General features: G+C 42.3%; 1 protein-coding gene across 2 annotated transcripts in view; it reads right to left on the bottom strand.

Annotated features, from left to right (window-relative positions):
• Positions 1-20308, bottom strand: part of LOC127631799 (calcium-binding protein 8-like) — a 71291-nt gene that overhangs the window by 42366 nt on the left and 8617 nt on the right. For both annotated transcript variants that reach the window (XM_052110146.1, XM_052110145.1), the window contains exons 2-4: positions 18583-18707; positions 7948-8091; positions 1108-1220 (exon numbers count right to left, since the gene is read on the bottom strand). In XM_052110146.1, coding sequence (XP_051966106.1) covers positions 1108-1220; positions 7948-8091; positions 18583-18700 — 375 coding nt within the window. In that variant the 5' untranslated portion in view covers positions 18701-18707. The remainder of the gene's footprint in view (positions 1-1107; positions 1221-7947; positions 8092-18582; positions 18708-20308) is intronic.

Below are 20308 nucleotides of genomic sequence, written 5' to 3'. Positions count from 1 at the left end.
AAACCGAATGTCGAACGTCAAACTTTACCGCACTAAATCAGTGAGGCCAACGACATCCAGCTGGATATTGAGTATGGGGCGAAAAGAGCAGGAGAGACAGAAGAGAAAGCAGGCAGCAGTGTCATTGTCGCAGAATATTGAACATATGTTCAAAAAATTGCCAAACAGGGTACTGTTGTTATACTTGGTAAGCAATTTGACAACATTGTAGTAAATATTTTCAGTGCATCAAAAAGCATGCTCGTTAAGATACCAGCAGACAAGTTAATCCAGCACAAATGAGTGCATTAACAAGTCACCAAAATGAAGTATTTGAACCTCATAAATAAATACAAAATGAGGGGAACCCCCTTTCCACTAGGCTGGCTACTGGCCTGAACTGTTGCATCAGTGTGATATATTTCAGCTAAAAACCTGCATCTTATTTACTAGCCATCCATAATCCATCTTGAGTGGAAAATTCTGTCTGATGATATTAGTGGTGCTGTAATGATACACTTCAGCTTTATATCAACTGCAGAATTAATCAGTGCACTGAGCCTATTTTTTACAGTGCTATAGCTGCTGGTCGAGGTAATAATTAATTAAAATCAAAACAAGTCTATTATGTCTATTATAAAATTCATTCAGAGACTTCATGTCAAGTCCACCAAAAGGGACAGCCATGGTAACAACCACCTGTTTTAGCCAAGTGCGGCTGTCTTGGACTTTGTTTCATCTTCTCTGATATCACATCATACAACAGTCCATCAAAATGCAAGGCTTAAGATAAGTATCTCCTCTCCGCTCAGTTTGAAAATGAGCATGCCAAACATTGATATCATCCAAATCATATCAGCCAACTTATATTCTTATCAATTTTAATTAATATATAAATGTTACTGTGCAAAATACACAAAACATCATCCACACAATGCACACCTAAACCATCAGACAGAAGAATATATCCCAGACACAAACCTGCAGATTGCAAATAAAAACATTTGTTTCTGTAATATTGTAATTTTAAGGATTTAGACATTGCACAACTCAGTTCTTTGAAGTTTAGTTCTGCAAAAGTTCCTGCAAGGATTAACAGTATGCAAATTGTTCTCCATGGCTCCTTACCTGCCAGAATATGGTGTCTATTGTGTTCCCAAGGAAACCTTCCCGTGTTTCAGAGGAGAGAAGCTTAGGTCCGAGTATCGTCATGAACTCATCGAAGTCCACCTGTCCATCACCTGAAAAATATATATATATTTTTAAGTCAGAATCTGGTTTACAAGAGCTCAATTTAAAATTGAGGACATCTTTTGCTAAAAGAATTTGCTGGGAAAAAGTGGCCCAGATAAGATAAAGCAATATAAAACAAAAATAATTCTAAAAAATAGTAATATATTTATAAGATAAATAATAATTCTAATAATTCAAAGATATTACATTATTGTGGCATACGAGTGAATAGACAATAAAAAAGTGGCTTTAGAAGTCAATAATGTGTTTGCTTTCTTTCCATATCAGTGCCAACAATCCAGAGCAATCCATTTTGCAATTACGTTTGTCAATCTGTTCGAAGGAATAGTTCACCCAAAATTTAAAATGATCTCATCATGTACTCACCCTTATGCCATCACAGATGTGTATGACATTCTTTCTTCTGCAGAACACAAAATAAGATTTTTAGAAGAATATTTCAGCTCTGTAGGTCCTCACCATGCAAGTGAATGGTGGCCAGAACTTTGAAACAGGGACTAAAAACGGAATGTTTTTCATTTCAGTTTGTTCAGAGCAAAAACTGTATTTGTTCTGGTTCAGAAGTTCCACAGTCTATTTCCAAAAGTGTACCAGTTAGAAAAAAATAAAATGACGGTTAATAACATTCTTTTTAAAGTGAGTGTACTCTGCACTAAGTGGTGGGTGAAATACTAATAGCAGTGTTGCCAGAGAAACAAGCAACCTGGTCTGGAAAACAAGCCCAAAATAAGCCATTAGTCTCAACAAAATAAGTGAAAATAAGCCATTTTTTTCCCCTGTGTGGTGGATTATCAGTATAAAAATCATAACAAGCACATAGTTAATTAACAGTTAAGTATAATTTTAATTACAGTTCTGCTTCTCAGTCAAAATTCAGCAGCATCACTTCTGTATTAATGCATCATATCTAACAATAATTCAGTTAAGACTTGGAAACAACCAAATGAACTTTTTACCTCTAATAATGTTTCCCTTGTACCTAGATTAACCGTGCACGTATATGTATTATTTATACATAGTTGTTAGAAAAGGTCTTCATTCAGAGAATGCGACATCCACAATGGGCAATCAGGCAAATAAATGTGTGATGCTGCAGTTTCCTTCAGGGTCAAAACAAATGTTACCTTTTTTAGGAAACATGCAGTGGTGTGGTTACAAAAATGTGCTATGATAAACCTTTTGGCCTTCAGTTTCATGAAAAAATTGTCTGAAAAAAATAATCGGTTATAACCAGTTACTGTTATGTATACCTTGTCTTGTTTCACCGTTGCCCTTTGTTTATCATTTTTGTCACTTTTGTAATTCCTTAGTTTTCACTTTTGTCCCTTTTCTAGCTCCATAGTCTCCCTGTTAGCCCTCGTGTTCACTGTTCATTGTTTTCACCTGCCCTCATTTAGTTTCCCTTTGGTTTCTGTTTATCACCTTGTTATCTTGTTTGAGTTCTGTTTGTTCATTGGCCTCTTTGTCCCATGTTCATGTATTTATACCCTAGTTCTTTGTTCAGTCCTTGTCTATCGTTGAATGTTGTTTAGCCTGGTATGCTGTCCCTGCCCATGTTCTCTGTTTTATGTTTTGTTTCCCCATTGAGGGTTTTCCTTTGTGTTTATTCGGTTGTATTCTTTAAAAAGTTAAGCTGCATCTGGATCCGCATCTCCTCGTCTGCCTTCACTGCTCATTCGTTACAGAACGATAGAACCAAAATGGATCTAGCGGCTTTCTTCGTGGGACTGACGCGAATAGATCTAAACATCCGTGAGTTCTCCCACTATTTCTCCTGCGTGGCTGACCACACCAGTTGGGATGACAACCTCCTGAAGACCGTTTACCGGATTGGGGTACCTAAACACCGGTGTTATGATTTGCCGGAGATTGGAGACTACACCTGGCAGGAATATGTGAGTCTCGTCGTGGAGGAATTCGCTGCCGGGGAACCTCCTCTCTCGATCCCGGCTCTCGCCTCTGGGCTCTCTACGCATGCCACGGTCAGCGAGCCTACGCCTGCCACGGTCAGCGAGCCTACGCCTGCCACGGTCAGCGAGCCACCGCCCACGCCTGTCCCGGTCTGTGAGCCAGAGCCCACGCATGTCACGGTGAGCGAGCCAGAGCCCACGCATGTCACTGTGAGCGAGCCTGAGTCCTCGACCAGCCCCGAGCCAGCGCCTGTAGCCTCAGACGTCAGTGAGCCAGCGCCTGTAGCCTCAGACGTCAGTGAGCCAGCGCCTGTAGCCTCAGACGTCAGTGAGCCAGTGCCTGTAGCCTCGACCGTCCCTGAGCCAGCGCCTGTAGCCTCGACCGTCCCTGAGCCAGCGCCTGCCACTGGCCCTGAGCCAGCGCCTGTAGCCCCGACCGTCCCTGGGCCAGCGCCTGGAGCCATGACCGTCCAAGCGCCAACGCCTCCCGAGCTTTCCAGAGCTCCGCTTTCCAGAGCTCCGCCTCCCGAGCTTTCCAGAGCTCCGCCTCCCAAGCTTTCCAGAGCTCCGCCTTCCGAGCTTTCCGGAGCTCCGCCTTCCGAGCTCTCCCGAGTCTTCCAGGGCTCCTCTCGAGCTTCCCAGAGCTCCGCCTCCCGAGTCTTCCAGGACTCCGTCTCTCGAGCCTCCCAGGGCTCCTCCTCCCGAGCCTTCCAGGGCTCCACCACTCAAGCCCCTCGAGCCTCCCAGGGCTCCGCCTCAAGCATCTCGAGCCTCCCAGAGCTCCGCCCCTCAAGTCACTCGAGCCTTCCAGGGCTCCGCCTCTCGAGCCTCTCGAGTCTTCCACGGCCCTTCTCCCCGAGCCTCCTACGGCTCCACCTCCAGAGCCTCCTACGGCTCCGCCTCCCGAGCCTCCTACGGCTCTGCACCCAGAGACTCCAGAGCTTTCTAGGGCTCCGCCTCCCGAGCCTCCTACGGCTCCGCCTCCGAGCCTCCCGAGCCTTCTAGGGCTCCACCTCCCGAGCCTCCTTCGGGCCTGCCTCCCGATCCTCCTACGGCTCCGCCTCCAGAGCCACCCGAGCCTTCTAGGGCCCTGCCTCCCGAGCCTCCTTCGGCCCCGCCTCCAGAGCCTCTTACGGCTCTACGCCCAGAGACTCCAGAGCCTTCTAGGGCTCCGCCTCTAGAGCGTCCTACGGCTCTGCCTCCTGAGCCTCCCTCAGCTCCGCCTACTGAGCCTCCTAGGCCATCGCCTCCCTCAGCTCCGCCTACTGAGCCTCCTAGGCCATCGCCTCCCTCGGCTCCACCTCCTGAGCCTCCCGAGCCTCTCCCAGCTCCACCTCCAGAGCCTCCTTCAGTTCCACCTCCTGAGCCTCCCTCAGCTCCGCCTCCAGAGCCTCCTTCAGCTCCACCTCCTGAGCCTCCCGAGCCTCTCCCGGCTCCACCTCCTGACCCTCCTACGGCTCCGCCTCCAGTGGCTCCCTCAGCTCCGCCTTCTGAGCCTCCCAAGCCATTGCCTCCCTCAGCTCCGCCGGCTCCCCCAGTGGCCAATCGTCCTCCCAGGCCCCCTGAACCGGTGCTTGCCCCATGGCCATCTCCTAGGCCACCAAAACCGGCCTCTGTCCTGTGGCCACCTCCCAGGTCCCATGAACCGGCCCTTGGCCCACAGCCATCTCCCAGGCCACCAAAACCGGCCTCTGTCCTGTGGCCTCCTCCTAGGCTCCCTGAGCCGGTCCTTGCCTTATGGCCAGCCCCCGGGCCATCTAAACCTGCCCCCGGTCGATACCTCCCTGGCCCCCTAAACCTGTCCCTCTGTGCCCCCAGGGACTGCCTAATTGGCCCCGTGGACTGTCTCATTTCCCTTTGTGCCCCCGTGGACTGTCTCATTTCCCCTTGTTGCCCCCCTGGACTTCCTGCCTGCCCTTTGTGCCCCCTTGGACTTCCTGCCTGCCCTCTGTGCCCCTTGGACTGCCTTCTTGCTCTTGTGCCCCGCCTGGTCTGCCCCTGGTGCCATCATTTTGTTTCTTGTGGGTTTCTTGTCTTTGGTTTTGTTTTCTTTAGGATCGTCTGGGATCCGATCCTTTGAGGGGGGGCTCTGTTATGTATACCTTGTCTTGTTTCACCGTTGCCCTTTGTTTATCATTTTTGTCACTTTTGTAATTCCTTAGTTTTCACTTTTGTCCCTTTTTTAGCTCCATAGTCTCCCTGTTAGCCCTCGTGTTCACTGTTCATTGTTTTCACCTGCCCTCGTTTAGTTTCCCTTTGGTTTGTGTTTATCACCTTGTTATCTTGTTTGAGTTCTGTTTGTTCATTGGCCCCTTTGTCCCATGTTCATGTATTTATACCCTAGTTCTTTGTTCAGTCCTAGTCTATCGTTGAATGTTGTTTAGCCTGGTATGCTGTCCCTGCCCATGTTCTCTGTTTTATGTTTTGTTTCCCCATTGAGGGTTTTCCTTTGTGTTTATTCGGTTGTCTTCTTTAATAAAGTTAAGCTGCAGCTGGATCCGCATCTCCTCGTCTGCCTTCGCTGCTCATTCGTTACAGTTACCAGCATTTAAAAATAAAGTTTCCACTCCAGAACAATTAAAAATCTCTTTGTTCTGGTTTTTGGTTACGTTCTGCAAATAATTTTGTTTTAGTTTTTGTTCCTTGAACCATTTTTATTCCCTGCTTTGATGCTCCAAAAATAAAGGCAGCATAAAAGTATTGCATACAACTCCAGTGGTTTAATCCATGTCTTCCGAAGCGATATGATAGGTGTGTCTGAGAAACAGATCAATACTGAACTCCTTTTTTACTGTTAATTCTCCTCCCTGCTCAGCAAGTGGTGATATGCACAAAGAATGTGAATCACCAAAAACAAAAGATAACAAACTCATAGGAGAGAAGTCTGCCTAGGAGGGCTGTTTGTAAGTGGAAAATTTTAGTAAAAAAAAAAGGGTTTAGATATTGATCTGTTTTTCACCCACACTTATATTGTTTCTGAAGACATGTGTCAATGTGTTACTTTTATGCTGCCTTTGAGTGCTTTTTAAAGCTTCAAAGTTTTGGTCACCATTCACTTGCATTGTATAGACCTACAGAGCTGAAATATTCTTCCAAAAATCTTTGTTTGTGTTCAGCAGAAGAAAGAAAGACATACACATCTGGGATGGCATGAGGGTGAATTAATGATGTGAGAATTTTCATTTTTGGGTAAACTATATCTTATAGTTCTTTTTGTCTGCCTGCATTTTTTGTTGTTTGTCTTTGTAAACAGACGTCAGACAGAGCCTTTTGGAGCATCTTCATGGGTGCAACTACAATACTGTATATGCAATATGAGCAAAATATTGGGGCCTTGTTCCTTATTATGGAATTAATGTATACAGTCAGGGGCATATTTAAATATTTTGATATTTAACACCTTTTTATATATCCTTAATCTGTGTGTAAAATCAACCGCCTTCGTTACGTTATGATTGAAATCATGAAATTACACACTCCACTATAACACACTACAGTTAAAGTCTTTCAAAGAGTGCTTTTTTAAATGTATTTTTATCCCCTTTTCTCCCATTTTGGAATGCTCAAGTCCCACTACTTAGTAGGTCCTCATGGTGGTGCGGTTACTCACCTCAATCTGGGTGGCGGAGGACAAGCCTCAGTTGCCTCCACTTCTGAAACAGTCAATTTAAACATCTTATCATGTGGCTAGTTGTGCATGACACCGCGGAGACTCACAGCATGTGGAGGCTCATGCTACTCTCCGCGATCCACGCACAACTTACCACGTGCCCCATTGAGAGCTAGAACCACTAATCATGACCACGGGGAGGTTACCCCATGTGACTCTACCCTCCCTAGCAACCAGGCCAATTTGGTTGCTTAGGAGACCTGGCTGGAGCCCCCCAGTGCCTGTCTGAGTGCCTGTTTGAATGAGTGGGACCTTAGCATGCAAATTTACGTATTGCTTATTCAGACAAGTGCTGATCCTGTTGATGAATCAATGTGACAAAATCCAGCTGATCTCTGAACATTTATGTTAGTCTTCAGGTACAGGTAAATCTGATTACATCAGCTGAACAAAAATCCTATCAGGATTTACATTAATAATTTCTCAAATGTTAGATGAACAAGTCCATTACACTTTCTACTGTAGCAAACATAAGTAGCACTTTTAGGGCTGTCAGTAGATTTGTTTTATTGGCTTGAGTCTTTGCTATACTACTATATCACACTGTGATATGCATGGCTTTTGGTTCAAAGTAGAAAAGTGCAACTGAAACTAATAAAATCCTCAGACACCTATGTAAAGTCCCTGACCCACAAGAAGGGGGAAATCCTATTAAAATGTGATTTATTTATTTTATTTGAGTAAATATAGCTGACATAAAAAAAATCCTATTCTACATTTAATAGCATGAAGTAAAGTTAAACATTTTTTTTTTACTAAAAATGTCTTCACTACAAATTAACCACAAAATATTTCAGGCCTAACAGTCTTTTGAAACAAAGATTTTGGATTTGGACAATCTTTCATGTCCAGAATGCACATTAGCATTCTTTTTATGAATAACACATTAAGTGCATTCACAACATGCTCATATCCAAATCAACTCTACAAAATTATCAGATCCTCTTACATAAAAACCACACTTTGGATTCAATTCCCATGCAAAACCAAAGAAAAGCAGTTTAAAGTAAACAAACCTGACAATGATAACACACCAAAACCAAAGTATAGGAATGGTATCAGATGGCAATAGCATGGTACTTTGAAATACACAGTGGCCCCCAAATGTATTTATACACTAGTTGGACAACTCACCATCCATGTCCAATCTCTGCATGATGATTGCCAGCTCTACTTCACTTGGCATGTGCCCAAGTGAGCGCATGGCCATGCCAAGCTCCTGCTTGGAGATGAAGCCATTGCCATCCCGATCCAGGACCCTGAATGCCTCTCGGATCTCTGAAAAGACAAAGAAGGGGGTAACTCAACACCTCAGATCTCGTACTTACTGTAACCTCCTTGTATTAAACCTGGAATAGTCCTTTAACATGATCACAAATCAAATTATAATCCAGACATAAATTTCACTTTCTTTTCTCAAATAGTTTTTTTGTCCTGTAAATCTAGGGCTAGTCAACTGGCAGCATGCCAATCACTTTTGTCTGGCCCTCCAACTGATTTTTATAAAACCGCCTTGCAGTCTGAAAAATCCCAGTGCTCTCTGCACAAAACTCAGCTGTGAGTTTACAGCACTCAGCAGTGCATGCAACAGCATCAAGCGATACGTGGTGCGGATTTGGACAGAAGTGCTCGTGTTTATGATTCCCTGGGCATAGTTCAGTTAAAGGGATAGTTCACCCCAAAATGAAAATTCTTGCATCATTTACTCTCATGATATCCCAGGTGTGTATGACTTTCTTTCTTCACCAGAACACATTTGAAGAAAAACAGAAAAATATCTCAGCTCAGTAGGTCTGTAAAATGCAAATGGATGGTGATCTAACTTTTAAAGCTCAAAAAAAAATCACAGACAGACAGCATGAACGTCATTCATATGACTCCAGTAGTTAAATGAATGTCTCCTAAATAGATATGATCGATTGTGGTGCGAGAAAATATCAATATTTAAGTACTTTTTAAATTTAAACCATCACTTCCGGTAAACTTCAATCCAAGTGGTTTCTCATGTGACATATTCACATTGACGTGTTGTAGACGTAATCTCACATTACGAATTGATGTTCTTTTTTGAACTTCAAAAGTGTGATCACCATCCACTTTTTAAGAACCTAATGAGCTGAGATATTTTTATTTATATGTATTCTGATGAAGAAGAAAGTCATATACACCTGCGATATCATGAGGGTGAGTAAATGATGAGAGAATTAAAATATTTGGGTAAACTAACCTTTTAACACTGCCCTCAAAACATGACCCAGCACAGTTTAGGTGAGCATATTTTATCATGTCTTATTCAATCCAATGTATTTATGCAAATTGCTTAGCTGCAATGCAGAGTGCAATCCGATTTACAGACATTAAAATGTACAGTATTACCACAGCATTTGTTAGTGGTTTCAGCTCATATGCACAATCCCATTAAACAAAAGAGAAATTGATGATGAAAAGTGATACTCCAAAGAAAATGTACAGGAAAGTTTGCTTTTATTCTCCATGTTTCATGTGATAAATGTGCAAGTCAGTATATCACGACTATGGATCTATACAGAAATGTGTGTCAGCGTTTTAAATTCTAAACATCATATTATCAGTTTGTTCTCCATTAAATTATGATTATCAGCACACATAGCTGTCTCCTGCACAAATGCACCATAAGTTCAGGACAAGGAAATACAAATTTCCCCTCATTGAAAGTGTGGATAATAAAGAAAAAACTAACATATTTTCTCTTTTCAATTTTCAATTTATTTATCTGCTCTGCCGGGGAAAGCTCTGTCTGTGAAATACTTACTGTATACATGTCTTGACCTGCCGAGATGGGGACTTGGCTCCATCAAATGCATATTTTATACATTTCTTCTGTGAAGAAAAAACTTGTGGCAGCAAAGGACTCATGTTTTAAAATAGAGCTTGAGTGTCATATCTCTGAAGAACACTACGATTGCTCAGCATGCTTGAACACACAGCAGTTCACTAGGTAATTTTGCTTACATTTTAAAGCCAATCAAGCAACCTGGGAACTTGCATGCTGCAAACAGAAGCATACTGAGCTTTAAAAGCACACTGCATTATTCACACACATTTAAAACAAGACTTACGACTGCAACAAGTTATGTAATTTTGTCTTATATACAATTGATTCACTAAAGGAAACATTTTTAAAAGTATGTGTGTGCTTTTCAGTAAGAAAATATTAGTCTAAGACATTTAAATAGGAATTTATAAACACTACAATATTTTCACTCGGGTTCAAGACTAAAGCATCAAGAGATTGTTGGAAGAAAGAACGGGATGGATTGGGTCCCAAACTGTGGTCAGCAGCCTCCCCAAAACAGAGGAAAGCAATGGTAGTTATGGAAGTTACTAGGATGGAAGAGGAAGGGTATAAGGTTAGGGCAGTCAGCCAGCAGCAGCAAGGGCACTTGACCATATGGGAGGCGACATCTGATTGAGTTTATTGATGGGCTGATCTGTGGAAGGTGCCCCAGGCCAGGCTAAGTTTTCTAATAAGATCCACCTATGATACCCTACCACAAGGATTGTACAGGTGGCGGCATGATTAGGGCCTGTGAAAGCTGGTAGAGATCCTAGAGGTGCATAGAGTGAAGGCAAACAAAGGCAACCATGCTCCCCAGAGGTAGGGTGTTGATTTTGTTAAAAAGGGAGGTGCCGTACAAGGCACAGCATGGAGGGAATCCAGATCAATCTTAGCATCTGGAAGGGATTGGTCAATGATGGTCGACCATGGCCAGCAGCTAAAATTTCCCACCAAGGTTACCATTACCTCCTTGAGACTGGATGTATTGTTGTGGTCGACTTCATCTAAGAAAATAGCAATGATTGAGCTTACTGTTCCATGGGATTTTCCCTGCCATAGATTGCAGGGAAAATTGATGGAGGAAAATTGATGCCACCTACCCTGTGGAGGTTGTGTGCTGAGGATTTATGGGAACATCAATGCAGCATAATTTTTAGAGTCATTGGCATCGTAGGAGCAGCTTCAAAAAAGTATTTGAAGGAATTGGCAGAGGAAGCTGAGAAAGGGAGTTTCTATGGTTAAAGGTGGGGTATGTGATTTTCTTTTTTGACCATTTTTTCAAAATAACTTGAAATCCTATTCCTAACCCACTTACTGGCTGTAAATTAGAAGCACTGAAATGAAAATTAAGCAATTTAATCATCTGTGGAACGGGCAGGACTCGAAAAACTCCAGCCAATCATTTTCAAGACCATCTAGAATCATTGGACAGAAAATGTGTCAATCAAACAGTCGTACCATGCCCCCTCCCCCACCACTCTGGCTGCGTGTCCCGTTCGTGCGCATACTCAAAGCTTCGTGACCCAGTAACAGGAAGCGATTGTATTTATGTATGGAGAATAGAGCTTTTATAGTGCTAGTGGGGTTGTTCCACATTTCTATGAATCCTGTTTTGAATAGAAGACCGCTGTACAGGCGCCAGGGCTGGCGATGTTCTTTTTTTTACAGTTATGAGAAAATCAGCTCTACACCTTTCAAGAGTGGTATGCGACCCCCTCCTCCTGCTGTGTCAACAATTTGCTCTGAAAAATTGTCTGACAGGTGAATGCACTGTTTGACTAGTGAGTCTAGAACACTGCTAGAACACTGCGCATCTGAGTTTTCAGCTCAGTGCATGATTGCGCGTCCATGTTTTTCGAATGGGTGGAGTCAGGGCCAGCGTTGGAGGAGAGAAGGTAGGACCTTAGAGTTGTGTATTTTCAAAATCTGCCGGCCGTTTTGCAAATCACATACCCCACCTTTAAGAAGGAAGGACAAAAAGTGGGGGTTCAGAATTAAGAAACTGAGGAATAGGGAACCTGGGTGATATGTGGTGAGGGCTTGTACTGAAGTATTATGCCATACGGAACCAGTGGCACAGAGTTTCGAGAGATACGGTGCCAGTAGGGCACTGAGTACACATCTCGGTGCCAGTTGGCCAACGGGCTGGCGTGTATGGTCATGTCGAGGTATTAAGACATATAGCACCGTGGTATACTTGCAAGTATTTCGTGAAGGAAGGATGTCTGGATAGGAAGGCAAGGATGAGAGGTGTTGGAGGGGATCCGGTGTCTAGCTGTGGGGGGTGGCAGGGAGATATCCCTGACCACTGCCCCAGCACCAGGAGATATTTCGGGATTAATGGGGCGAAATATTGAAGATAGGTGGCTACAGGCTGATGACCACTGGTGGAGGTGCGACAGGCAATAATGCCCAACAGGTTATTACAGCTACCTGTGCATCTGTTTAGCTTTCTGGGAAACCATTGACTACTGTGAATAGGGCAGTTGGAGTCCAGGGAAGACTTGAGGATGTCAGTAATGACTGGCTGACAGCAGGAAAGTCTACACATGGTTGGGCAGGCTAGTTACCTTACCCACAGGTCCATACACAGGGGACACCCTTACCAACTATGAACACAATTAAAGGAAAATAGCCCAGTGGTCCTCCGAGAGGCGGGATGGAAGATGGACCAATTAGGACAGACAATATGGACATGACTGGAATGGTCATGGATAATGAGCAAAGGATGCTTAGAAGAAGCAGTTGAGGGTGGATGAGGATAACAAGTTACCAAGGCCTGCGGATACATCAAGGAAGGATGAAGTAGCAGCCAGACACAACCTTGCACTGCAGGAGGGGCATCAAGAAGACCAGTACCACCAGCAGGACAGGTCAAGCCTGCAAGTTGAGCCGCAAGAAGAGACAACCTACAACCCACAGACAAGACAGAGAAGACATGACAATGAGAAGAAACCAGTGAGAAGCAGGCTAATCAAGTTGCCGAGATCTAATGATAAGGATGCACGGATCAGACTAGATGAGGACCTGTGCTCCACCTTGGAATATGCCTTTATTTGAAGGGTGGAGACCAAGCTTAATATGTTTTGGGTACGAAGAATGCATAGGTAGATTTTGTGAAACAGTAGTAAGGAAGAGTGGTCCCAGGGTGATGGGTCAGACAGAGAAGGAAATATTCAGCTTGTGAAAGAGCGGAGGCAGCTTCATAAGGCTTGGAGGAAGGTGTAAGGTGTTCTCTGATGGTATAAGGGCTAGATCTAGCAGTCTTGAGGAGGGCAGAGAGAATCTGTCAGTGGAGAAGGAAGAGGGAGCATGAAAGGATGAAATTCATTAAGGATCCTTTTAAGTTTGCCAGAAACCTGCTGACCATATGGAACAACAACTTTGTTACCCCTACAAAGACAACACGCTTGGCTCCCCTGGATATGTCCCACAGCCAGTAGAGCCAGTAGTGGAATTTGATGTAGATCTGACCTAATCTGAATGAGGTGAGGCAGGTGGTTGAAAAAGCCAGGGCAACTTCAGATACATACCATACAAGCTGTATGTAACGCAGTTCGATGGAAAGGAGGAGGCGAGAACCAGCTTGACAATATAAATTACAGTTTAATGAGAAACTAAACAAAAGACAAACACATACACATGACGGACATGTCCGTAAATGATCTCTGTCTCCCGCACCATCCTCCGCAGTCTGCCTTTATCCCTCTCGGAGGCTTAATTAGCCTGATAAGGGACCGAGTGTGTAGAATCATGACCCGGCCCTGCCCTCCACCCCGCTACATTCCTCCCTCGTTCTCTCAGGCTAGGGAGCCCCCGTCATGACGTACACCCCCCTTACCTGGGGAGGGGCTTGCCTTTCGCCCCATCTGCCGGCAGGTCATCCCCGTCTACCTGGATGAGGGAGGGGACAATCGGAGGGAAACAGAAATAATTAAATGGGGGTGACGGACATGTCCGTAAATGATCTCTGTCTCCCGCACCATCCTCCACAGTCGGCCTTTATCCCTCTTGGAGGCTTAATTAGCCTGATAAGGGACCGGGTGTGTAGAATCACGACCCGGCCCTGCCCTCCACCCTGCCACACTGTATTAGAAGTGCCCCATGTTTCTCAAAATGTTGTGGAGACATGCATACCTGTGAAGTGGCGAAGGGCAGTGGCAATGGAGGTTAGGTGCTAAGGATTTATGGGAACATCAATGCAGCACCTTTTTAGAGACATTGGCATCATAGGAGCAGCTTCAAAAAAGTCAGAAGTAGGAAATTGAGGAATAGGGAACCTGGGTGATATGTTGTGAGGGCTTGTGTTGAGGTAGTATGTCATACGGAATCGGTGGCACTGAGTTACCGAGAGATACGCTGCCAGTACGGCACTAAGTACGCATTTTGGTGCCAGTTAACGCGTATGGTTGTGTCATGGTATTAAGACATATAGAACCCTGGTTGCAAGTAATTTGTGAAGGAAGGATGTCTGGATGGGAAGGAAAGGATGAGAGGCATTGGAGGAGATCCGATGTCCTGCTAGGGGGTGGCAGGGAGACGTCCCTGACCGCTGCCCCACCACCAGGAGATGTTCTGGGATTAATGGGCATACAATTGTAGATAGGTGGCTCCCGGCTGATGTCCCCGCAGCTGGGCTGAAGGCACTGATGGAGGTGCAGCGGACAATAATGCCCGGCAGGTTATTACAGCTACCTGTGCATCTGTTTAACACTACAAGGAAATTGAACAGTTTTACTATACATAAAAACATATATATTTTTTTTAATACAGAGTTGCCTTACTTTTTGATGAGTGAATTTACATGACTTTTCCATTACCTTTCCTGTCATTTGTGATTATTTGAAAGAATTTAGAAGAAAAACTTTAGATTTAAATAGATATACTTTTTTGTGTATGAAAATTGCCCCCCAGCAGATCACACAGTGAATGTCCATGTCTTTTTCAAGACTATTCCATGCCTGGAATGTACATTTTTTTTGTACTCGCTTCTACGACTCTGAAACCCCTAATTTGACTGAAACTCAGCTAAGCATTGAGAACACAATCATAGGCTTAAAGCTTCACTCAATTACAAAAAAAAAAAAAAAAAAAAGATTTAAGCATTTACAGTTAATTTCATCTAAAAATCCCATCAAATTATACTGAGTAATATTTTATAAAATAAGACAAAAGCCTGAATATTTTAAGATATATTAATTTAATTTAGTCAAATATTACACATTCAGTTTTTTATAAGATTGAAATGTATATATCTTAAAAATAGTCTAACATACACTCACCTAAAGGATTATTAGGAACACCTGTTCAATTTCTCATTAATGCAATTATCTAATCAACCAATCACATGACAGTTGCTTCAATGCATTTAGGGGTGTGGTCCTGGTCAAGACAATCCCCTGAACTCCAAACTGAATGTCAGAATGGGAAAGAAAGGTGATTTAAGCAATTTTGAGCGTGGCATGGTTGTTGGTGCCAGACGGGCCGGTCCGAGTATTTCACAAACTGCTCAGTTACTGGGATTTTCACGCACAACCATTTCTAGGGTTTACAAAGAATGGTGTGAAAAGGGAAAAACATCCAGTATGCGGCAGTCCTGTGGGCGAAAATGCCTTGTTGATGCTAGAGGTCAGAGGAGAATGGGCCGACTGATTCAAGCTGATAGAAGAGCAACTTTGACTGAAATAACCACTCGTTACAACCGAGGTATGCAGCAAAGCATTTGTGAAGCCACAACACGTACAACCTTAAGGCGGATGGGCTACAACAGCAGAAGACCCCACCGGGTACCACTCATCTCCACTACAAATAGGAAAAAGAGGCTACAATTTGCAAGAGCTCACCAAAATTGGACAGTTGAAGACTGGAAAAATGTTGCCTGGTCTGATGAGTCTCGATTTCTGTTGAGACATTCAGATGGTAAAGTCAGAATTTGGCGTAAACAGAATGAGAACATGGATCCATCATGCCTTGTTACCACTGTGCAGGCTGGTGGTGGTGGTGTAATGGTGTGGGGGATGTTTTCTTGGCACACTTTAGGCCCCTTAGTGCCAATTGGGCATCGTTTAAATGCCACGGCCTACCTGAGCATTGTTTCTGACCATGTCCATCCCTTTATGGCCACCATGTACCCATCCTCTAATGGCTACTTCCAGCAGGATAATGCACCATGTCACAAAGCTTGAATCATTTCAAATTGGTTTCTTGAACATGACAATGAGTTCACTGTACTAAAATGGCCCCCAGAGTCACCAGATCTCAACCCAATAGAGCATCTTTGTGATGTGGTGGAACGGGAGCTTCGTGCCCTGGATGTGCATCCCACAAATCTCCATCAACTGCAAGATGCTAACCTATCAATATGGGCCAACATTTCTAAAGAATGCTTTCAGCACCTTGTTGAATCAATGCCATGTAGAATTAAGGCAGTTCTGAAGGCGAAAGGGGGTCAAACACAGTATTAGTATGGTGTTCCTAATAATCATTTAGGTGAGTGTATGTTATGTTTTAAAGCCAATTAAGAACAACTGTCTCTGGAAAAAGAGGCTCACAATTGTTATTCCACACACACACACATGCACGCATACATGCACGCACAACGCACACGCACACACATACACACACACACACACACACACGCACACACACAACGCACAAAACATTATTTCATGAGTGTTGCTGTTGCAAGTGTTTCCACATTAAAAGCATTAGATTTGTTTACATTTACAGAGGCAGTTTCATGAATATATGCATAGTTTGTTTGAAATCTACAGCTTCAGAAGCACTTTGTCCTCACAGTTCTGGCTATTCTTCAAACAAGCATAATTTATTTATTTCAGAGAATCAATGAAATTGGCACTCACATTTAAACATGTTTTGGTTCTAATATCTCTGAATCTACTGTATAACACTAGACCTGAAGATGAACTGAGATTAGATAATACACCTGTTCTGACCACGTGCAATGTGACAACTTTCCAGCAACAAGTAAACTGTCTGTCCACAGTGAAAGCGAAAATGCTGCATGACATGTAAAAGACATACAGTCTGTTCAGTGAGTCTAAATGTTTTAGATGACAATTCATCACCATGCTTTCTGTTTTTCTGGTGTCTTTCTGGAGTCAACATGAATTTCTTTTTTTTTTGGTAGTACATATATGTTATGTTTCATCAGCTGAATGATCCACACTATCTATCCCTCACAATGGTCAGGTATGATTTTCAATTTGAGCTCATCAATTTATTTTTATTTTTTGGTTGCTTACTGTTTAAAGGAATAGTTAAACGAAAATAAAAATTCTCTCATCATTTACTCACCCTCATGCCATCTCAGATGTGTATGACTTTCTTTCTTCAGCAGAACACAAAAGAAGATTTTTAGAAAAATATTTCCGCTCTGTAGGTTCATACAATGAAAGTAAATGGTGACCAGATGTTTGAAGCTTCAAAAAGCACATAACGACAGTATAAAAGTAATTGACCTAGAAATCATGATCGCCAAGGAGACATACAGAATGGACATACAGAACTGGGATATTCTTCTAAAAATCTTTGTTTGTGTTCAGCAGAAGAAAGAAAGTCATACACATCTGGGATGGCATGAGGGTGAGTAAATGATGAGAACATTTTCATTTTTGGGTGAAATATCCGTTTAACAGTAAAGACAGCAAGTATATCTGATGAAAGTTTATGTAGATGAGGTTCATATTTTAATCGGCCAACCACAAAAAACTAAATACAAATGCAACACCACATGAACTTCTACAGAAAACATGGTGGCTGTATTTGATACTTTGGGAGTGAGAACATATGAGTATTTGGCCAAGAGCAAATCAGCTCTTCCTCTTTCTGTCGCATCTGCAAAACACTGATGCAGAAACATTTAGCTGGCGTTTTAAATTCAGATTCAGATTAGTTCGTTCTACTTTTTATTACATTTGAACAGTATAGGAAGTTCAGATTGTTTTTTATAAATACCTTCCTGGCCCAATATGAGTCAGCACTCTCTACACCCAATCACTGCATCTTTTGCAATTCTCCTTTATCTGACACATCCTGATAAAGTCTTGGAGCTTTTACTAATGAGTTGATGAGTTGAATCAGATGTGTTAAATACAAGAGACATCCAACATGTGCAGTGCAGGGTACTACAGGACAAAGATTGAGAACTGGCCCGGGGTGTTAATATGTCATTTAAACATTAATTTTCGGCCTCAAGGGTTTGATGCATTTTCCTTCATGAGCTCTTCTGTGCTGACAAAGGCAGCAGTAATTGATTAGGACTCTGCCTATCTTACCCCCTGATTCTCAAATACATTATACAGGCTGAAAAGTGAGGGGGCTGAGCTTTGCTAAAATATTCTTTTGAATTGTTGAATCTTGATTTGTGTTTAAATCCCTGATTTACATAAAAATACCAAAATCACTCCTGGTTAACACTTGAAAAAACTTTTATTAATAAAAAAACATTACATAATGCTTAACGGATCAGTAATTTGTGTTTTGTCAAACATGAATATACATAGATATGTGATATATAAATATCAAAGATATATCAAAGTAAAATGACAGTTCTAACAATTGGGATCTACATGATCTGTTAAGCAAAATATAATGGAGTAAATTACCAATAAGTTATTTAAGTTCTATAAAAGTTATTTTTTATAAGCAAATTCATCAAATACCATCCTTTAGAAAGAAAACCCTGACAAGAAAAGTAAGGTTAATAGCTGACCTCTATGGCTACTATGTATATTTAGATTGTGTGCACATCTGGATTGCAGTATTTACTAACCAGAATCCTGGACTAAACCTACCATCTTTTTAATCATAGGTATTGGTTAAAAGTAATAACCAGATTCTGAAAATTGAATTGGAATAACAATGCATCCTCATAACAGATGGTTAAAAAATTGTGCATGTGGTTTTGTGCCTTTAACATCAGTGCTCACCATCAAGTTCCTCCACAGAGATGCTGACAAGCTGCTCGCTATTGCTGTGGTCAGACAGAGAGCGACTCAAGTAGTTCCCCTTGTACAGAAGTCCTGCCGTCACATGGTGAAACGGCATCTTCTCCCTGAGAGATAATACAAGAGTTAAATTCACTCAGTCAACAGATTTTTTTTTATCCAGTCAGATGCCCTCTAGATTGAGAATGCCCCTCCCCCTGCAACAGACCAGCAATTAGCAAATCATGGTTCATGGCTGTGACATAACTAAAGCCAATTGGCTATTATAATTTGTTTTGTTTTTATGAAGGATGAGCCCTTCGACATGTCCCGGCCAAACTTCCTGTTTGAAAGATGAATGCATAACACTGGACAGAAAAGTGCTTGTCAAGCCATTTTATGGGCACATTAAGAAGCTATAGTTCGGCGAAATGTGTTCAATTTAAATCTAATGTGTAAGTATATGATTCTGTACTGTACACCAATAATGATTATTTGAATGTCTTTGCAATGTAATCATCATAATACAATTATGTACATACATTAACACAGTACTAAACACATGCTAAACACATTAGCCTGAAAAGGCTAAAGACCCTTGATCTATTCAACAAGTCAAACATATATGAGACTGCATGGTCTAAGTTGAATGCACGGAAATGACCATAAATGTATTTCTCCACAGAAGCCTTACCCCGCTTTCCTCTGCCAATTTGTTCAGCAAAATACCTCTAGCAGCAGTTGGCATTTGTAATATTGCTACTGTTCTGCTGCACCATGAAGTGAAAATCTTATTCTTGCTTGTGCTTAAAGGCTGTGTCATTGCAACATGATCAAACAAGAATCAATAAAAAGGCCAATAAAAGCCAATAATGCTGAAAGGGCACACTGACTCTGAAATACCCTTATGTGTAAACATTTGGGTGGTGTTTCCAGTGTCTATGAGTGCATAGTTATTGTTTACAGTAGCATATTGCAACGCCATTAAAATCCTGCTGACAATTGCAGACTCCCCCTTTAATAAACACACTTTACTGCATAACAAGTAGTAGTCAAACATTATGGTTTTTTTATGGCCAATCTCAATAGAAATATTGAGAAAGCATGTAGCCGGTGGCCAATATAATGTTAGAGTAAGCACAAGTTCATTGCATCAACTACAGTGCACATACTGTGGTATAAAATGCCAAAAAGTCTCCAAGACTTTTTTTTCTTAATTTTTAAAGGCAGAAGCAATTTCCCCTGGTGTAAATAAACATAGATGCTATTTAGTTGTGGCAGGTACATTTTGCACCCCTTTTTAAATACCAACAAACATCAGCATGTTTATTGGGTTTATTTAGAGTCCCACAGATACACTACACCAGCCGCTACCCCTAAACCTAAACTTAACATTCCGTTACAAAAATTAAAAGTGGTTTTACATGGTTACAGACAACATATTAATGTGGTAACACCATGATTAATTGCATAAAACCATGGTTTCTGCTAAAACAGTCTCTACAATATAACTATAGAGTAAAACTACCTTTCTATTAGAAAATATTAATAGTTGAGACAGGAAAAAGGATGGGACAAAGGCGGAGTGTAAACCGAGCAGAACCCAGCATCACGCCCTAGGCCACTGTAGCAATGCTTACAATGTTGTTTGTCATAAATTTCTGTTAACCCAATGTTTACTCGAAATTCACAAAAATATTTGAAAACGCAAAATGGTAACTATCCATTG

Source organism: Xyrauchen texanus, chromosome 38 (genome assembly GCF_025860055.1).
Source record: "Xyrauchen texanus isolate HMW12.3.18 chromosome 38, RBS_HiC_50CHRs, whole genome shotgun sequence".
Taxonomy (NCBI): domain Eukaryota; kingdom Metazoa; phylum Chordata; class Actinopteri; order Cypriniformes; family Catostomidae; genus Xyrauchen; species Xyrauchen texanus.
Note: the sequence above shows the minus strand (reverse complement) of the source record. Positions and strands in the feature narration are given on the sequence as shown.